Here is a 17,361-nt window from a genome sequence, read left to right as displayed (position 1 = left end):
AAAGGCCAGACAAAAGGTTAAAAACCACAACCTTAGAGATACATAGTTTTACTATTACCTATGGACCATAATAATAGCAACAGATAGCCACTACAGGAAAAACATTCATGTAATTGTTTATGGTTCATAGCAGCAGAATTAGGCAGCAGCAAAAGGCTTGATCCTTTTCAAATCATAGTTATTTTTCTTTTTTCTTTTCTTAAGCATCATAATTTATTTTGTCACAAGTCAACTTAAATTCACAACCCTCAATTAATCATACAACAGTTGATTATTAGGTGTGTGCGGACCATCATTGCTAAAATATCTTATTAGCCCTTGTTTTTCAAACTGGAGAATTCATAATGTCTAACACTCTTTGTACTTGTGTTTTTCACTAAAAAAAATTGTTGGAACCAAGAATGAAGATAATAAATTATCTTATAATCACTTTTAATCACTTATAACCAAATTGATCTTTGCATAAATTCAAAACCCAGGTCCCTAAAATCCTCCATTGTTTGTTAAAAAAAATACAAAAATTCAAGACTGGTAAGTTAGATTAAAACGGTAAGGCAAACAGCAGGGGATGCGATGATTACTTTAAAATGGTAAGATAAACAGCAGGGGATGCGATGGACTAAATCTGTAACTCAACCCATAATTCAAAAATTAGAAAAAAAAAATTCTGATACTAGTCCACATGCAAAACACAATTATTTAAAGCCCACAAATCAAATTCTAAATTTGTAAAATCTATAAAATTTGAATCTGTCAATTTTATTTGAATTCAGTAGGTATATTCACACAGAACAGAGCTTTACATGAAAAAAAAAACTAAATAAATAAAACCCTAAAGATCTGTCATATGCTAGATGAAAACCCAAAGATATGTTAACTAAAAATTGAAAACCCCAGTACTCACTAGTGCGAAGCGTTGACGAGCTGCTTCAGTGATGTAGGAAGGATAAGCATCGGCGATGTCAAGGGGCTAGCGATGCTTTCCTTTCACCTATACTGCGACAAGATTGAGGGGTGAGGATTTTATGCAGAGGTGAGATGGGAAACTGACTCAGTGAGGGTTGCCAAAGAGGGACGAGATGAAGAGAACAAGGTGAGAGAAGGGACTACCGACTGTGGCTATGCAGCTAAAGCAAAGAAAAATAGTCTGCTGAAACTTAGAGTTGAGAAAGATGTTATTAGTTAATTTTATTAATTTTATTTATAATTGTAAAATTTATTATTAATAAATTATAATTTATTATTATATTTTATTAATTTTATATTATTAATTTAATAATCACAATTTTAATTTAATTTAATTATAATTAATTATCATAATTTTATTAATTTCAGTGATTGTGTTCAACTTGAAACTGAATAATTATATAATCACAATTTAATTTTATTTTATTTTATTTTATTTTATTATTATTCATAATTATAATTTATTATTATATTTTATTAAATTTATATTATTAATTAAATTATATAATAAATATATTAATTTATTTTAACTTGGCCCCTAACTTTTGAAAATTATGTTTTGACCCCAAAACTTTAAAAATGTCACTAAAGTCCACAAGTAAATTATGCTTTTCAACCAAACACTTTTCAATATCCTTTTTTTTTTTTCCTTTTCAAATCGAAATATTTAAAAATAAAATTACTATTTGAAATATATGAGTATCCTTTTATATTCTTAAAAGCCAAATAAAGTTAACCATGGATATTTTATATAAAATAACTATTAAATTTTGTTAATTTACAAAACATTATCACCTTAGAGTAATATAATAATTCACCAAAAGAAAAAAGATCACATTTATAAATACAAATAATTTATTTTATTTAATTCCTTCAAGATTTATTCCTAATTTTTCATTAAACTTTCTTTCAAAATTTTTATAAATTTACTCTCCAATTTCTAATATATCTATTTATTGTATTTTTCAAAAATTTTACACAAGTAGCTATGGATTAATCCCTAGCTATCTATTTGCTATGAATTAGCTAAGGATTAAATCCCTAGCTAATTTAAAAAATTCTCGCAAAAAAATTTAGTGCGAATTTTCATTCTTGTCAAATAGTTAGCTATGGATTTAGCTACGGACCTTTCCTAGCTAAATTTTAACTAGGGACTTTTCCTAGTTAATTCCTAGTTAATATGTGGCTAATTTTTCAATCCAAAAAAATAGCTACAAAATAGAAATTACCTAGCTAAATCTATAGCTAAAGTGTCATGTTAGCTACGGATTTAATTTTCCTAACTAAATTCTGTAGCTAAATGACAATTTTCTTGTAGTATATGTGATACAAGTGAGGTTATATTTTATGATTTTTATGCATGTATAAGCGTTCAAACCTTGGTTTTAATATTCCTAAACGCTCCTTCTATAATATTCTCTCACAACATCATGAGATAATGGCATCTTTTCAAAATGGAAAAGCTTTTGTCTAGGTCTTGCAGAATGAGAGCTTACTTGGGTCACTAGTTGAGGAAAACGATTAGATTTCTATTGTGGAAGGCGATGAACTTGCAAGGATTTTGGATAAAATTGATGAGTGAAATACATTATTTTTTTATTAGTTGTTAAATTCAATTATTTTTAATTAAATTTATTATTAAAATTAAAAATAATAAAAAAAAGTTTAAAATTAAATTAATAAAATTAAAAAGTTTGATTAAAATTGAAAAAACTTACAAAGATTTTATTTTTTATTTTTTATCATGTAACATTTCTAATATCACTTTCCTAAAAGCTGCTTTCTCAAAAAAGTGATTTCAAATATAATATTGAATTTTGTTAAAAAATGGGAGAAAAATAATGATTAAAGATTATGGTAATGTCTGTAGAAATATAGGATACATCCCATTGATTTTTGCTATAGAGATGTCTGCAACATTTTATATTAATTGAAGAGTCCACCAATGCTCAAAGTTGTATGGACATGTTATGGGCTTAATTACACAAATAGTGCCCAAGTTAGAGATCTGGCTTCTGTTTTTAAAGTGAGCGCTACACAGTTCTAATATTAGCATATATAGACCTAGTGTGTGGAGTTTCTCATAGAAATATCAATGAATTTTATTTTAATAGTATTAAAATATTTTAGATTACAAAATATGAGTTTAAATCTCAATAAAAACTCTTGAATTCGAATTTTAACTAGAATCAATTTCATTAAAATAGAAGATAAATTTTATATGATGAGACTCATTACATAGAGCTCTATTATTATAAATGCATTGAATATATTTTTGATTAACGGAACATTTGGTATAAATTTAAAAATAAAAAATTAAGTGTTATTTCTGTAAGTTTTGAAGAAATCATTGTTAAAAAAGTGGAATATAATTAATATTGTAATAATTAATGGTATTTGGTAAGAGAAGATAAGTAATTAATAATGTAATACTAAATGATGTTTGATAGGAACAATAATATTGAATTTTCACTTGGTAGGTAATTTAATTCGCATAAGGAAAAGCCAGGGCCTTGGGCCCAATTACGAAGAAAGAAGACACCAATTTCAAGCCATAAAAAGACATCGAAGGGGATGATTATTGGGCCATGATCGAAGTGAATTTAGGTCCAATTAGGTGTGGACTGTGGAATAATCCTCTGGGGAGTTGGGGCAAGGCTGAAGAGCAATTGATGAAATATGCAGATATAACCCAGCGGAATACATTCTTTTGCATAACCAAGATAAATCCTGTTTAGCTATTAGTTCAATTGGTTTTTCTTCAATCACACCTCCGATCCTTATCAGAAAATGACAATTTGCTTGGAAATAAGTTGGCTTATCCCATTAATGAGAACTGGGGAAGATGGACATTGTAAGGTCTTTCTCGCCCATAGAATCACAAAACTAGCATGCCAAAACTTGTCCACATGTTTAGCTTGGGCCACCCTCCACCTTGCTTTAGTCTTTCGAAAAAAAGTAAGCAATGATGCCCTCTAGTTCATTACTTCAACATTTGTTCTCTATTGAACGTACCAAGTTATTTGTTCTCTATTCAACCCAGAAAACAAACTTATTGCTCTGATTAATATAAGATTAATCTCTTTTTTTAATGGAGAAATTCTATCCAGTAATTATTTTTGGATAGTATATATAGAAACTTGTGTGATTTTCATCTCAGTAATATAAAAAACATCTAAAATACTAGAAAAAATCTCAAAGTTCCAATCAAATATATATATATATATATATATATATATATATATATATATATATATATATATATATATATATATATATATATATATATATATATATATATTCAAAACTTGTGAAGCAGAATTGAACAACACATGTAAGGTGATGAAATAAACATGTTTTTGAATACAAGCGAGGAAGCAGTCAAGAAAGGTAGGCATTGAGAGGTCTCTCTCTTACTATTTTACATTTCTCTCTTCGTGTCAGGGATTGCAAATTGTAAAAGCAACATATACCAGTGGGATCAAGTGGGCCCAAATGTGAATTCTTGTGGAACATATATTTTTATCTTATATCATCATCTCATCAGTACCAAAGATCAATAAATGACAGAATATATATTTTGCCCTCTGCAAACACACTAGTGTATAGTAATATTTTTCTTTGCATAGTCGCATGCATGCAAAACCTCCATCAGATCTTTGATTAGTACATTTTCATGCCATGTCATGCCAACTTATACTTGCATTAGATCGCCCCTCTCCTCGAGGAGGAATTATATGCTAACGCCGTGATTCTACGTCACTAACTAGGTACCCAGATGCCCGTATGGGTTTTGTGAGACTTACAGGAAGACTTGGAACCAGATGTTGAGGGGCATGCATGTTGGTTAATTCATTTGATGGGATAACAGCTTATATTTTGGGCTAAGAAGTGTCCTTGGTTTTTGCATTTTTTACTTGAATGAGATGATATGCGACTCTTATTGCTTTATGAACAATCATGCATGGTGTCATTCCAAGTTTGCAACTTCAAGTGGAATAAGTTTTTCCACAGAAAGCCTAAAGTCCTTTGGTCATTTGGTTAGTCATAGTTTATTGCAGAGAGGCAAAAAAAGGGGTATCATCGGCCAACGTCGTTTGATGATTGAAAGAGAAAGAGCAGCAGATCGAAAACTGAGGAGAGAGAGTGAACTCACGTGAAGAAGAAGGTCTGATTCTGCAACTAATGAGCATGTGTCGTTTGACCATTGGATGCCCATTGTTCACGGCTTTAGCATATAATATCTCCTCCTCACACACACCTAGACTTGAGTCCTTTCATCTCTGCCAAAAAATGTTGAGAGTAGAGAGCAAAAGAGTGACGTAAGATTCATTCTGATCAGAATAAGGCGTGCTTGGAAGCGTGTGGTGTGGATTTCGAATTCAATATTGCAGGGAAACCCCCTTTAATTTTAACTCTATCCCCTCCAAACTTGGACTCTTGTTATGGCGGCAGAAAGAGAGAGACAGAGAGAGGGGCTTAGCTTGCATCATCAGCATTAAGCAACAGAGTGAAGGGTTTTGGAGTAAGAGAGACGCAGAGGTGTCAATCCGTTTCTGAGTCTTTCGTACAAATACTCTCTGCAAAAGAGGTCAGAGCCCCATCATTGTCTCAATTATCAGCCCCTGAGCTGAGAGAAATACAGAGGAGTGAGTTTGATGATACTGCTTAAATTACTGCCAAGGTGTTGGCTGCCCGTTGGGTACACCGTTCCTCCTTATATGTGTTGGGCAATTCTTTCTTGCTCTTTATCAACTTTGATCAATATGAACAAGTACAAGCAATAGGGTCTTCTTTGGTTAAAATCAACCACTTCTTTTAAGTTTCCTTGCTTAGGATAAGCAACAACTTACGTTAAAGAGGAGAAAAAAATCGCATTTTACTTCTCAAAAAATAATATACATTACCAATTAAATAAATCAATTTTTTGCATTTGTTGGAAACTTGAAGTTTCCTAAGAACTTACCCCATCAACAAGATCTAGTAATTCAAACTCTAACTGTGCACAAATCCGATTCATCATGAATTTAAAATATAAATATATAAATATATAAAATTTATATATTTAATAAAAAAAAATTTATTATACATATTATATCTTAAGTTCACAGTAAATCAAGTATATGTAAAAAAAAAATTCACAATCTTTTATTCACTACTTCCTAATTACATAATATTTATAATTCATACATTAAATAAATCTTATCATATCTTAAATCTATTATGAATTCGATATAAATACTTTTTTATTTTTAAAATAAAATAATGTCTAATAAAATAATATCATATCCAAAAACAAATAACATTTTTATATTGTAAATATATATGATTACATATTTTTTTTAGTTGCAATACATTTTCACATGTTACATTAAGTTTTATTTTTAATGAAACATACATTAAATATTTTTTTATAATTCGACAATTTAAAAGAAAAATTAAATGCATGTTTAGAAGTAGTTATGGTAAAAGTTTTCAAACCTAATTCGACCTGACCCGAACCTGATTAATTTTCTTCGATTTCAGTTTATGCGGGATGAAGACGAAAAGACTTTCTCACCGCTCCGAATCCCCATAATCTGTCCTGCACAATAGCAAATTATTCTTTTTTTTATTAAAAAGTAATTTATTTCTATATATTTATATATACTCAAATATTATAATTTTAACAAAAAAATTATAATATATTATTAAAATAATACTTAAAATTTATATTTATAATTATATTTTATTTTTTAATAAATAAATTTATATTATATATTAATAAATTAAAATAAAAAATTAAAAAGAAAACTTTTAGAAAAATCCATTCTACTTCACTTTTTGGTTTGAAAATCTCTGCCCCAATCTTAAGTTTTATTTGACATTGAATTTCAAAACTTGAAATTATTTTTTTAAATAATAGCATCATTTTAAATATTATTAAGAAAAATAATTTGAAAAAAATTATTTTATTATTTTAATATTTTTATGATTAAAATTAATTAAATTTAATTTTTAATTATTTTTTAATATTTTTTAATTAATATATTTAAAAAATTAATTTTTTTAATAATAATTTTAACAGTAATATTAAATAGCCTATGAGCGGTGATCCCCGCTTTGATCCGTCCGATGCCATTCTTAATGAAGTTGTTTAGATGATCCTGTCCTCTTGTGGCCCATATTGTAGACGTGTAATTACTGAAACATGGAGATGGGTTACAAGGTTAGAAACCGAGCCAGGCCCATTCGATGGTTGGCACGTGTCTGTTAACGGTCTTAACGGAATCGCCAAGAAAAACTAACGAACTAACCCTTTGATGATGCGAACAACAAAAGTGATCTCAAGAAAGGTTCATATTACACAAAATACTAATGGCTAATTTCAGGCAAAACGACAAGGGAAGGAAAAAGGATAAAAAAAATTTTAATTAATTAAAAAAAATTATGCCAAGAACAAAAAGGTATACAAGCTTTAGGTCATTGAGTAGAGTACACAGGCTGCATAAGTATTCATGAGTGCCTTTTACAATATCCGTTATCTAATATGGAAACTCATCGTTAAAGCAGAAATTATCTTCTCCGTATATTGACCTTTGTTGATGTCTTACAAGGTTGCAACTAAAAGCCAACTTTTTCTTTTTTCAATAAAGAAAGCAGCTAAAACAAAATTTTATCTATGATTCAAAAAAAAAAAAAAACAAAATTTTATCTATATTGTTTATTGGACTCCAAACCAAAACCTCCTTTAATAAATAATTGACATGTATTAAGAGGAAGGAGAAATAAAAAGACAGTGCTTATTATTATTATTAAGGAATTAAATTATTTTTATTAAAAATAGAGTTAAAAGTATTTTAATTATTTTTATTTGAATTATTGATAACTTAATTGAAGTTTTAATAGTAAAGACTAATTTATATAATTAATCATGTGATTTAAATTTATAAAGATTAAATTGTAGGTTTAATCAAATCTCAGAATTAAACTGTAGTTTGTATTTTTTTTAAAAAAATTAAATGTCAAATTTGAAAGAAAGAATACAGTTTACATTTGCAAATTTGTTATTTGCAAATTATTATTTTACATAAAAAATTAAATGAAAATACCACATAAAATTATACAATTTTTTCTACTATATGAATAAAATGGATTAATAAATCCCATGATATGAATTATCGTGTTACGAAAAAAGTAATTTAAAAAGAAAATTAAAGACTTAAAATATATTGAAATAATCTAACATAAAATAAGCATGAAAATAAACTTTGAAAATAAAGAAAAATTTACTATTTAGTTCATAAATTTAGTCACAATTAATACTTAGGTTCTTAAATTTTGAAAATTGTATTATTTTATTCCTCATTTTTATTTCAGTTAAAATTGAAGTTCCACCATTTCTTTTGTTGTTAATATTAAATGACCAAGACAAAATTCCTCCAATAACTTCATCTTTTTCTTTTCTTTCCCTTTCTTTATAATTTTTCCTCCGGTTATTTGCTTCACCCTTGGTTATTCATCATTTATCGTGATACAATAACTGGTATATCACAGGCATGTCCTTCCTGATCTTTTCTCTCTAGCTTTCTACTTCTTCAAACACCACAATTTCATACCCTATACACAGAAAAATTATGAAATACTCTTAGTGCATATAAGAATAGTATTCCCTCTCTCATCAAAAAGTAGACTCTCTTTATAATATAGAGAGTAGGTCTTATATAATTATGTAAGATGATGCATATTAAATGCATCTAATAATATCTCCTATACGCATTCAATAACTAGACACAAAAATTTTCTCTCTCCTTAATTAGACCACTCTACTGACTGACCTCGGTGGATTTTTTTTCAATAGAGCTAGGAGAGGCAATGCACTCACTTTTGGGTCTCTCCTTGTTAATCTCACTCCCAATCCACTCCACCACATATATAATCCTTCACTCTCCCTGAATCTGACCTGCCCCATTGTCCTGTTTCTACCACCAATCACTTCTTGGCCCACCCTTTGTCCCTCGATCAACACTTTACTCCCATCAATATCTCTATCATACTCAAAACTATTTCCATTGTACCCAAGCAAGACCAGTGTGCAGGAGGAGAGGGAATGTGATTTGGCAAGGTTGAAGGGTCTAAGTTGTCTATTAAGAGTAACTTGATTAGTTTTTTCTATCTTTAAAATGTAAGAAGTGAGAAAATCTTTAATTTGAGTATTTTCATCTTATCATTCAAAGATTATTTATCTATTTTTCGTTATGTATCAATTTAGATAATGAAAATTAGCTTTGACTAACAGAATATTATATTTAATTTAGACGAAAGAATGTTAAGTGTGTGACGGAAATAGAAGATAAGAATTAACAGGAGCTAATTAACCCATTTACATTCATACATCCGGCTGAGGCTTACACTCGTCAAGAGTTGAGGAAGGTGTATTGCATGGTGTTTGAACAGAAAATGAATTTAACTTGGTGCATGTAACCCCCCGTTTGGAGGACCTCAACTGATGCAGCTGTTATGTATTATTATATTGGTCATCTCCAGACTTCATTCGATATAATGGTTGTATATACGATAAAAATATACTATGATCATTGATATAATGAAATTCATACGAAAATTATTATAATCAACGATGTTTTATTTTAAAAATTTCCCTGTGACTACACTCAGTACAGTGACCAAGAAGGTAGCTGCCCTACCCCTCTGCCTGCAGAGACTAATTTCCCAAATTTTTAGAACAACGCACGTGCAACTACTAATTCTGAAAGCCATTCTAATTTTCCTACAAAATTCATTTTCTTCAGGATAGAAATAGATGCCATTTTTTTCTTTTTTTTTCTTAAAAAAAAATTAACATTAATAATTACGAATGAAAATAGTTAAAAAAATGTCTTGATACAGCTAATGCATTACAACACCAATTGATGCATGAAAAGCTCGAGTCTCAAGCATATCTTAATTAGAGTCTACCCATGAAATTATTTTGTACAAAGCCAACTAAGTTACATGAGAAATGGAAAGTAACCCTTCATACAAAATTGGTGCATTTACAAGACCAATAAGAAAAAAAAAGGGGAGGGGAGGGGGGTGTGGTGGGTGGGAAATTCAGAATTAGTCCTACCTGGTGTTTAAAGATGATGATAAACAATAAAATAAAATCACCCATCTAAAAGACCTACCCTATGAAAATTACCCAGAATTTCTTCTCTCATCTTATTATTATCATTATGATTATTATTATTATTTTTTTCCCTGCTGCTCCGATCTATTGCTAGCTATGATTTTTCAAGTAGGATAACATGGGAACTACAAGATTTATTGCAGTCCTTGTTTGTCCTCCATTGCTCAGCTATGTGTTGTGCAATTCTAACAGCGTCAGAAGCCGTTCCCAAGAGCCCTCTCCTAGTGAATCCAACTGTGTATAATCCATTCTCCCCCTTCCAGCCATTTGGAAACGGAGTTTTAGGCATACCATCTTTGGTGAAAAAATCACATCCCTGGCAATTGAAACCATGAGCAGAAACATTTATTAGATCACATAAATCAAAATTTTAATTATACAATTACAGTAATTAATTACAACCCATATTTAATTTCCCTCAGGAAAAGAACAAAATGGACACTTTTCAAGGTGCCCTGGAGTAAATTGCACATTGTAAATATCATGAAAGCAACGTATCAGCAAAGAAAAGCAAAATTTTCTATGAAGAAAGGAGAAAAAGGGTACGTTTCAAAAGGTATAGTAACCCTAAACAGAACCTAACTGATTTTATTCTTTTTTGCATGGGAAAAAAAAGAAGAGATTTTGCAGGCTTCTGCCTAGCGTGTGCATGTGTCCAAGGCTAAAGAAAAGGATAGATGATTCATATAACAAGACTAAAAATAAAATAAGGGCAGAACAAGCTAATAGCCTGCACGGGTTTTTTATTTTTATTTTTATTTTTTTTTTATTTTTTTTTTTCTACCTTGAGCCAAGAAGGCACGTTGCTTTTGTACCCAGTTGCCAGGATTATAGAATCAAACTCCCTTTCTTGTCCATCCATAAATTTTACCCCATTTCTTGTTATCTCTTTCACTCCTTCCATCACCTGAAAAAACCCTTAAGAGCATTAGTTTCAAAACACTACTAATTAATGATTTATTATTCAATCTACCAAAAATTGTTCTCTTTTGGGATGTTTGATTCTTAATTACCTTAATTTTGCCTGATCTTATTTGAGATAATGCACCCACGTCCAGCACCGGCGTCTTTCCGGTGACGTTTTTGAGCTCAATTGGGCCGGTTTTGGGTCGCCGGAGGCCCAATTGGTCAGTTTTGCCCAAAGTGAAATTAGCCACTAGTAATAGGAACTTGTCAACTAGTTTTAGAGGGAACCACTTTAGAAGTGCCATGGCTATTCCGAACGTTGACATGCCAAGCATTTCTCTAGGTAATACATGCACCTTTATGGCAAAAAAAAAAAAAAAAAAAGCATAAACCAAACGTAACTAATTAAATCTAATAATACGTTAAAAAAACCTTGATAAATATTAAAAATACAAAGATTTAAAGTACTTACAGTGTTCCTAACAACCATGTGAGGGATTGCATTGTACCTACAGAGGTCCAAGCTTACTTCCATACCAGAATTACCACAACCAACAACCAAGACGCTCTGGTTCTTGAACTCAGAACCAGACTTGTACATGCTGGTATGTATAACAGGACCATTGAACTTCTCCATCCCAACAATCTCTGGTATTACAGACTCAGCATTCTCACCAGTGGCCACAATAAGCCAACGGGTATTGTATTCGCGATCTTGGGTTTGTACTCTCCAAAGCCCAGTAATGTTATCAAATTCAGCTTTTTGAACGGCTTGTTTGAAATTGGGTTGGATTGAGAAGTGCAGAGCATAGGACTCCATGTAGGAGATGAATTGGTGCTTAGTAGGGTACTTGGGGAAGTTATCAGGAAAACCAAGAAGTGGAAGTTCACAGATGTGTTTGGGCAGATGAAGTTTGAGGCGATCATATGTTCTCTGTTGCCAAAGAGAAGCTATACAGTCGCTTTTCTCAAGAATCAAAGAAGGGACTCCTTGTTGAGAGAGGCAAGCTGCTACAGCTAAACCAGATGGTCCAGCACCTACAATGATAGGTCCATGAACCCACACTTGCTTCAACATCTTTTCTTGTTCTTGTTCCTGTTCTTTACAATAACCCATGTTGGAAATCCCAAGAAACACAAAGAAAAAATGAGAAAAATTTTAAAAAAATAATAAAAGAAAACTCTGCTTTTTCCTTTTAGTTCCCCTGTTTCTTGAAACTGTGAAGCTCTGTTTTCTTTCCCAGTGAGAAAATCTTCGGCACAAGAGGTGGGAACTTAAAGAAAGAAAAAGAGTGCGGTAGTGAGGCAAAGGCAAATAGTAAATGAGAAAAGAGGCGCGTGGACTGTGTGCTTTAAATGCATAGAAAGCAGAGACTGTAAAACAGAGGTTTTTATGAGAAGTGAAAGAGAGAGAGAGAGAGAGGGAGAGAGAGAGAAGGAAGAAGAGGAGAGGGATACTTAATTAGCAGAGAGCAAGAAGAAGGAATTGTGTTAATGAAGGCGTGAAGATTAAGAAAAGGATTTGGTTCTGTTTCTCAACTCTCAAGCCTCTTTCTTCTCGCCCTTTCTGCAGAGGTTTTTTTTTTTCCTTCTTCTTGTGCAGATGTGCAGATGTAGGATGGTGGCCAAGGCGCTGGCCAACATCAGATATAAATACATTTATCCAGGATATTATTATTATTATTATTATTATTATTATCTCTTTGCCAATATTATTAACTTTCTGTCTGCCTTCTCTACTCTCATCCCAATTATGTACCCGGCTCCAACCCAAATTTCCATTTCCAAAATTATTATTATTATTATTATTATTATTATTATTAGACTGTAATTAGGATTTTATAATTCTCAGTTTCAATGTAATATAATATAACAAAAATTCATTAACTATTACAAAATTTAAAAAATATATTAAAATTTTAACTACTATGTGATGAATGCAAACTAATATTCGATAAAAAAAAATGTAGTAATATGAAAACATATATTTTGGTCCCTGTGTTGTCACTTTTTATTCTATTAAGTCCCTAAACATTTATTTGGTAATATTAAGCCTCTTAACGGATTAAAAAAAAAAACCTATTTTAATGAGTTTTAGTGGTGTGTAATACGCACATATTAAGAGCGTGTTTTTGAAAAAAGTTTGCTCATCTCTCTCTCTCTCTCACCATTTATGTTTCTCCCACATTCTCTCTCCATTTTTATCTCTTATATTTCTCTCTCTCTCTCACCCAAATTTTGTCTCTCTATCTCTTCAGTTCTAACTACAAAAATCTATCACAATCTCATCTCAAGTTCAATCAACTAGAATCACCTCATCCCTAAATCAACAAACACAAGGTTGATAAATTCAAAGACTCATCCTAAAAATGCAATCAATAATTTGCAATAATTTTACAATCAACCATTATGAAATCAACTATAATATAATAATATGATATCATCATTAACTTTTGCTTCGTGATTTTCAATGAACTATAGCTTCAAAAAGGTTGGTTGTAGGAAAATCGGAAATACACGATGGTATAAAAACTATATTGATATGAAAATTGATAGTTCTTCTGAGAAAGCTTGACTAGCATACTGGAAAGCTCAATTGTAATGCAAAAGATGAGAGGATTTTGATCCAAAAATGAATTTGGATTGCCTTAGAATTGAGTAATCACATGTAATTGCCATAAGTAAATCTCACTCAAAGCCCAATATACAACTGCCATTGCATGCAATCGTAATTGAAGACTTGATTGTTACGATGGTGTAACTTTGATTTGGCAAAATTAGATCTTTTTATAAAATAACACCCAATATGCAAAATTGTATGGGTTGGCAAAATTTTGATTGGATATGAGTGACCTCTTTAGCATTATTGAAAGTGCCAAGTCTCACTTGAATTCTCACCTGAGAAAGCACGAAGAGGTGGAGGACAGGGTTGTAGGAACAATGGCAGGGGTTTGTGCATGAAATGAGAGAGAAGTTGAGGGAGGAAGATAGGGAAATGGTCGAAAGTTTAAATTTATTGATTAAAATTTCATTATTTGTTGAGTTTGAAAATTCTATAATGGGAAAAGAGAGATATAGGGGAGAGAAATAAAAATAGAGAAATGGGAGAGAGAGGGAAAAAGATATGAGGGGAGAAAGGGAGAGAGATATACAAGAGAGAGGGGGCGGGGCGGGCAGGCAGGCAGGCAGAGAGAGGCATGGACAATATTGAATAACAAAAAAAAATTCTCTTTCATTAGACCATCTTTCATAGAGTTGACTAATAGTAAAAACAGAAAAATTTAGATGGAAAGACTACTTAGTAAATGGAATTAAAAGGTATGGACTTTTCAATGTAATTGTAAAAAACATAGACGAAGTAGCGAATAAAGGCAAACCCCAAAGACCTTAGGGCAATTCACCCAAACTATAAGAAAACAAAAGTAGAGCTTTCTTTTTATCTTGTCCTTCGATTTTGATTTACCCAATTTCTTTCTCTTAAAATTTTTTATTTGCCCAATTTCTTTCTTTTTCAATTTTTGATTTATCCATCTCCATATTTTCTTCATGGTATGCTTGGTTGCATCAAAGGTGTTGTCAACCACATTTAGAGGAAGAACCATGATGGTGGAGCTTTCAATCTCTCTCTCTATAATTTGCGATTTAGTGATACATTTGAGAATGAAACGTCAATCTTAACCACCTTAGACACAATTTTAAGATTTTTGCAAATAAAAATCTCTCCTTCTTTCTATGGTCTTTTGCATATTATTTTTCCTTGACCCATTTTTTTTAGTTCTTAAAGAATCCTGAATGAATGGAATAAAATCGAATTAGATGAAGCCCTAAGAAGAAGAAATAGAGAAAACAAAGAAAATGCAAAATCCATTTCTTTTGAGATTTAGCAAAAGTTGAAAAGAACAGTAGAAAGAGCTTGAAGAATTACTTTAATGGGTCAAAGGATTTAATTAGATCAGATGATGATTCACCATAATGGCTTTCTTCTCTACTTGAATAAGTCTCCTCTCCCCCTTTATTTTTTGACAAGTTATTTTTTTTTTTGGTTCATCATCTTCTTCATCCTCACCTTTAAAATGTTGTATTCAATTGTAACTTTTTTTAAAAAATTTTTCCTTTTGATTTGCATAAATCATTGAAGGAAATTGGTTTATTGATTTTTTTGTTTTTTAGATATAAAGGAAGGGAATACCTAGAAAGATTAAAATCACCGACTTGGAGGAATAGCCCTAGGCCATGTAATGTCTTGGAGATCCCACTAAAGCAAATCCAGAATCTCCTTAGGCGGAGAAGAGAAGACTTGTGAAGCCATAGAAGAAAACACAGCTAGATTAGCTAGCTTATCAGCTACAATATTAGCCTGCCCATAACAATGAGAAAGATGAACATGCCAAGGACACCTGAGTAGCTCATAAAACTGAGATAGTGGGTTACAAAACCTCAAATTGGGTCTCTCCACATTAACAAGTAAATCCAAAACAACTTTAAAATCAAGCTCAACTTCAAGAAAACGAAAACCCATCTCTTAAGCTAACAAAAGCTCCCGCCGCAAGGTTTGAAATTCAGCAACCATAGAATTGCAGTGCCCCAACTTAAAGGCATACCTTGAAATCCAATAGCTCCTCCATTCTCAAAGAACTCCACCTGTACCAGCATAACCCAAATTGACTTTAGATGCGCCATTCGAATTTAACTTGACAAAATGGAACTTCAAAGGCTTCCATGAGACAGCTTTAATAGTTCTAACATATAAATCAAGGACAGAAGCTATCCATATTGAATGGTTAACACCAATCTAATCTTTAAGAAAAGCAATCTTGAAGTGAGAGAAAGGGAGGAGTCATTAAACACTAACTCATTATGCCACCGCCACAACCACTATATATAATACTAATAATTTGAATAAGAGAGGAAGGCAAGTAACTCAATGGCAATCTCAGAAGATCAACAGGACTAATCCATAGGATCTATACCCAAAAAAAAAAATGCACAAAGAATCTAGATCCCAAATAAATCAATGCCCAAACTTCCCTTGCCAAATAACAATCCCAAAAGTAATGCAGTAGAGAGTCAAACGCAGCTCCACAAGCAACACACCCTGAATGACTAGTAAAACCTCTATTAAAAAATTCACCATTAGTCATAAGTTTTCCCTACAAAATTAGCCAAAAAAAAGTTCGCATATGTTAAGAAACCTTTACTCTCCAAATACATTGCCATAGAGGATGGGGAGGGTGAAAGGGATCAACTTTCTGCATTAAATAAGTGAAACTAATAGTAAAAGCACAATTTCTAATGGCTTTCCAAGCTAAATTATCATTAGTTGCAACATCATGAATAAGAGAAAAAGTTTCAATAGTAGACAACCTCTATAGAGAGAAGGATGAATTTTCTCCCATTTCTAATCATTATTCCCCTAACAGTTCGCCACCATAAGATCTTCAATAGAACGAGGTAAAGAATAAGAGAGAAAATGATAAAGAGGTAGTTCACCTGCCCAAACATCTTTCTAGAAATGAGTCGTCATTCCATTACACAACTTGTTAAGAAACTTGGAGCAGAAGGGGAGCACTCTTCACAACATGCCTCCAAACAACTGATATGTGACACCTCTTACCCGTCTACAGTGTAGCTGAGCAAGATATGCCACACAGTGTATCGAAGCACCATATTTTATTCCAATCATTTTTATCCTTCCTTAATTTATTTCTTCATGGCTATGAAGTGCAATTTGTGAAATTTAGCTCATTTAAGTCATTTATTGAAATTATAAATTCATTTAAGGTTTCGAAAATTTTATAGAAAATCTGACGGAGTACCGGCTAAAAATAGATAAAACAGTTCTTCGGAACCTGTGAAAAATACTTCCAATACATTTTCAATCATTCTTAAACTCTATTTGTATCAACATAATCTCAATATTCTCAATCATTTTTCACAACTTCTTCTATTTGACATTCATTCATTTCACATGGTAATCATGTTCAAATCATCAATAAATAATAAATTTTCATTTACAAACACAAATTACAAATATTTGCATTAATGCTAAAATATATTATATGAGTTTCAATTTATACATGAGAAAATAAAAGTTTGATTACAAATAGTACAAATAGTATAAAATATCAAAATGGGACCTAGTGTCCTACCAATGCACTATAGCCTGTGAGGTGACACGGACACTATGCAGAACTGTGAACGGCCTCACCCAATATGTGGTCTACTGGGCTCTCTGTCCAAATCTTCAGTACCTAAGCATAAAGCTTAGTGGTGCCAATAATACAAGAAAATATAATATGCAAATAAAAGTTAAAAAATTTTCT

General features: G+C 31.3%; 2 protein-coding genes across 3 annotated transcripts in view; both read right to left on the bottom strand.

The window, feature by feature from the left end:
* The window catches only part of LOC110663273 (uncharacterized), a 42,739-nt gene extending 41,544 nt beyond the window's left edge, over positions 1-1,195 (bottom strand). Inside the window, exon 1 of one of the 2 annotated variants that reach the window (XR_009148272.1) lies at positions 905-1,195. The gene's annotated coding sequence lies outside the window, so the exon portion shown is untranslated. The remainder of the gene's footprint in view (positions 1-904) is intronic. The other variant, XR_009148270.1, reaches the window with a different exon arrangement.
* Positions 1,196-9,902: 8,707 nt separating this feature from the next.
* On the bottom strand, positions 9,903-12,643 carry LOC110663268 (probable indole-3-pyruvate monooxygenase YUCCA4). The gene is made up of 4 exons (XM_021822535.2): positions 11,511-12,643; positions 11,146-11,394; positions 10,917-11,039; positions 9,903-10,448 (listed from the first exon to the last, which is right to left on the bottom strand). The coding sequence occupies exons 1-4, from the start codon at positions 12,153-12,155 to the stop codon at positions 10,227-10,229; spliced, it is 1,239 nt and encodes a 412-aa protein (XP_021678227.1). The 5' UTR covers positions 12,156-12,643; the 3' UTR covers positions 9,903-10,226.
* Between the last annotated feature and the right edge of the window lie 4,718 nt (positions 12,644-17,361).

This window comes from Hevea brasiliensis, chromosome 4 (assembly GCF_030052815.1).
Source record: "Hevea brasiliensis isolate MT/VB/25A 57/8 chromosome 4, ASM3005281v1, whole genome shotgun sequence".
Taxonomy (NCBI): domain Eukaryota; kingdom Viridiplantae; phylum Streptophyta; class Magnoliopsida; order Malpighiales; family Euphorbiaceae; genus Hevea; species Hevea brasiliensis.
The sequence above is the reverse complement of the archived record's forward strand: the minus strand, read 5'-3'. Positions and strand labels throughout refer to the sequence as shown.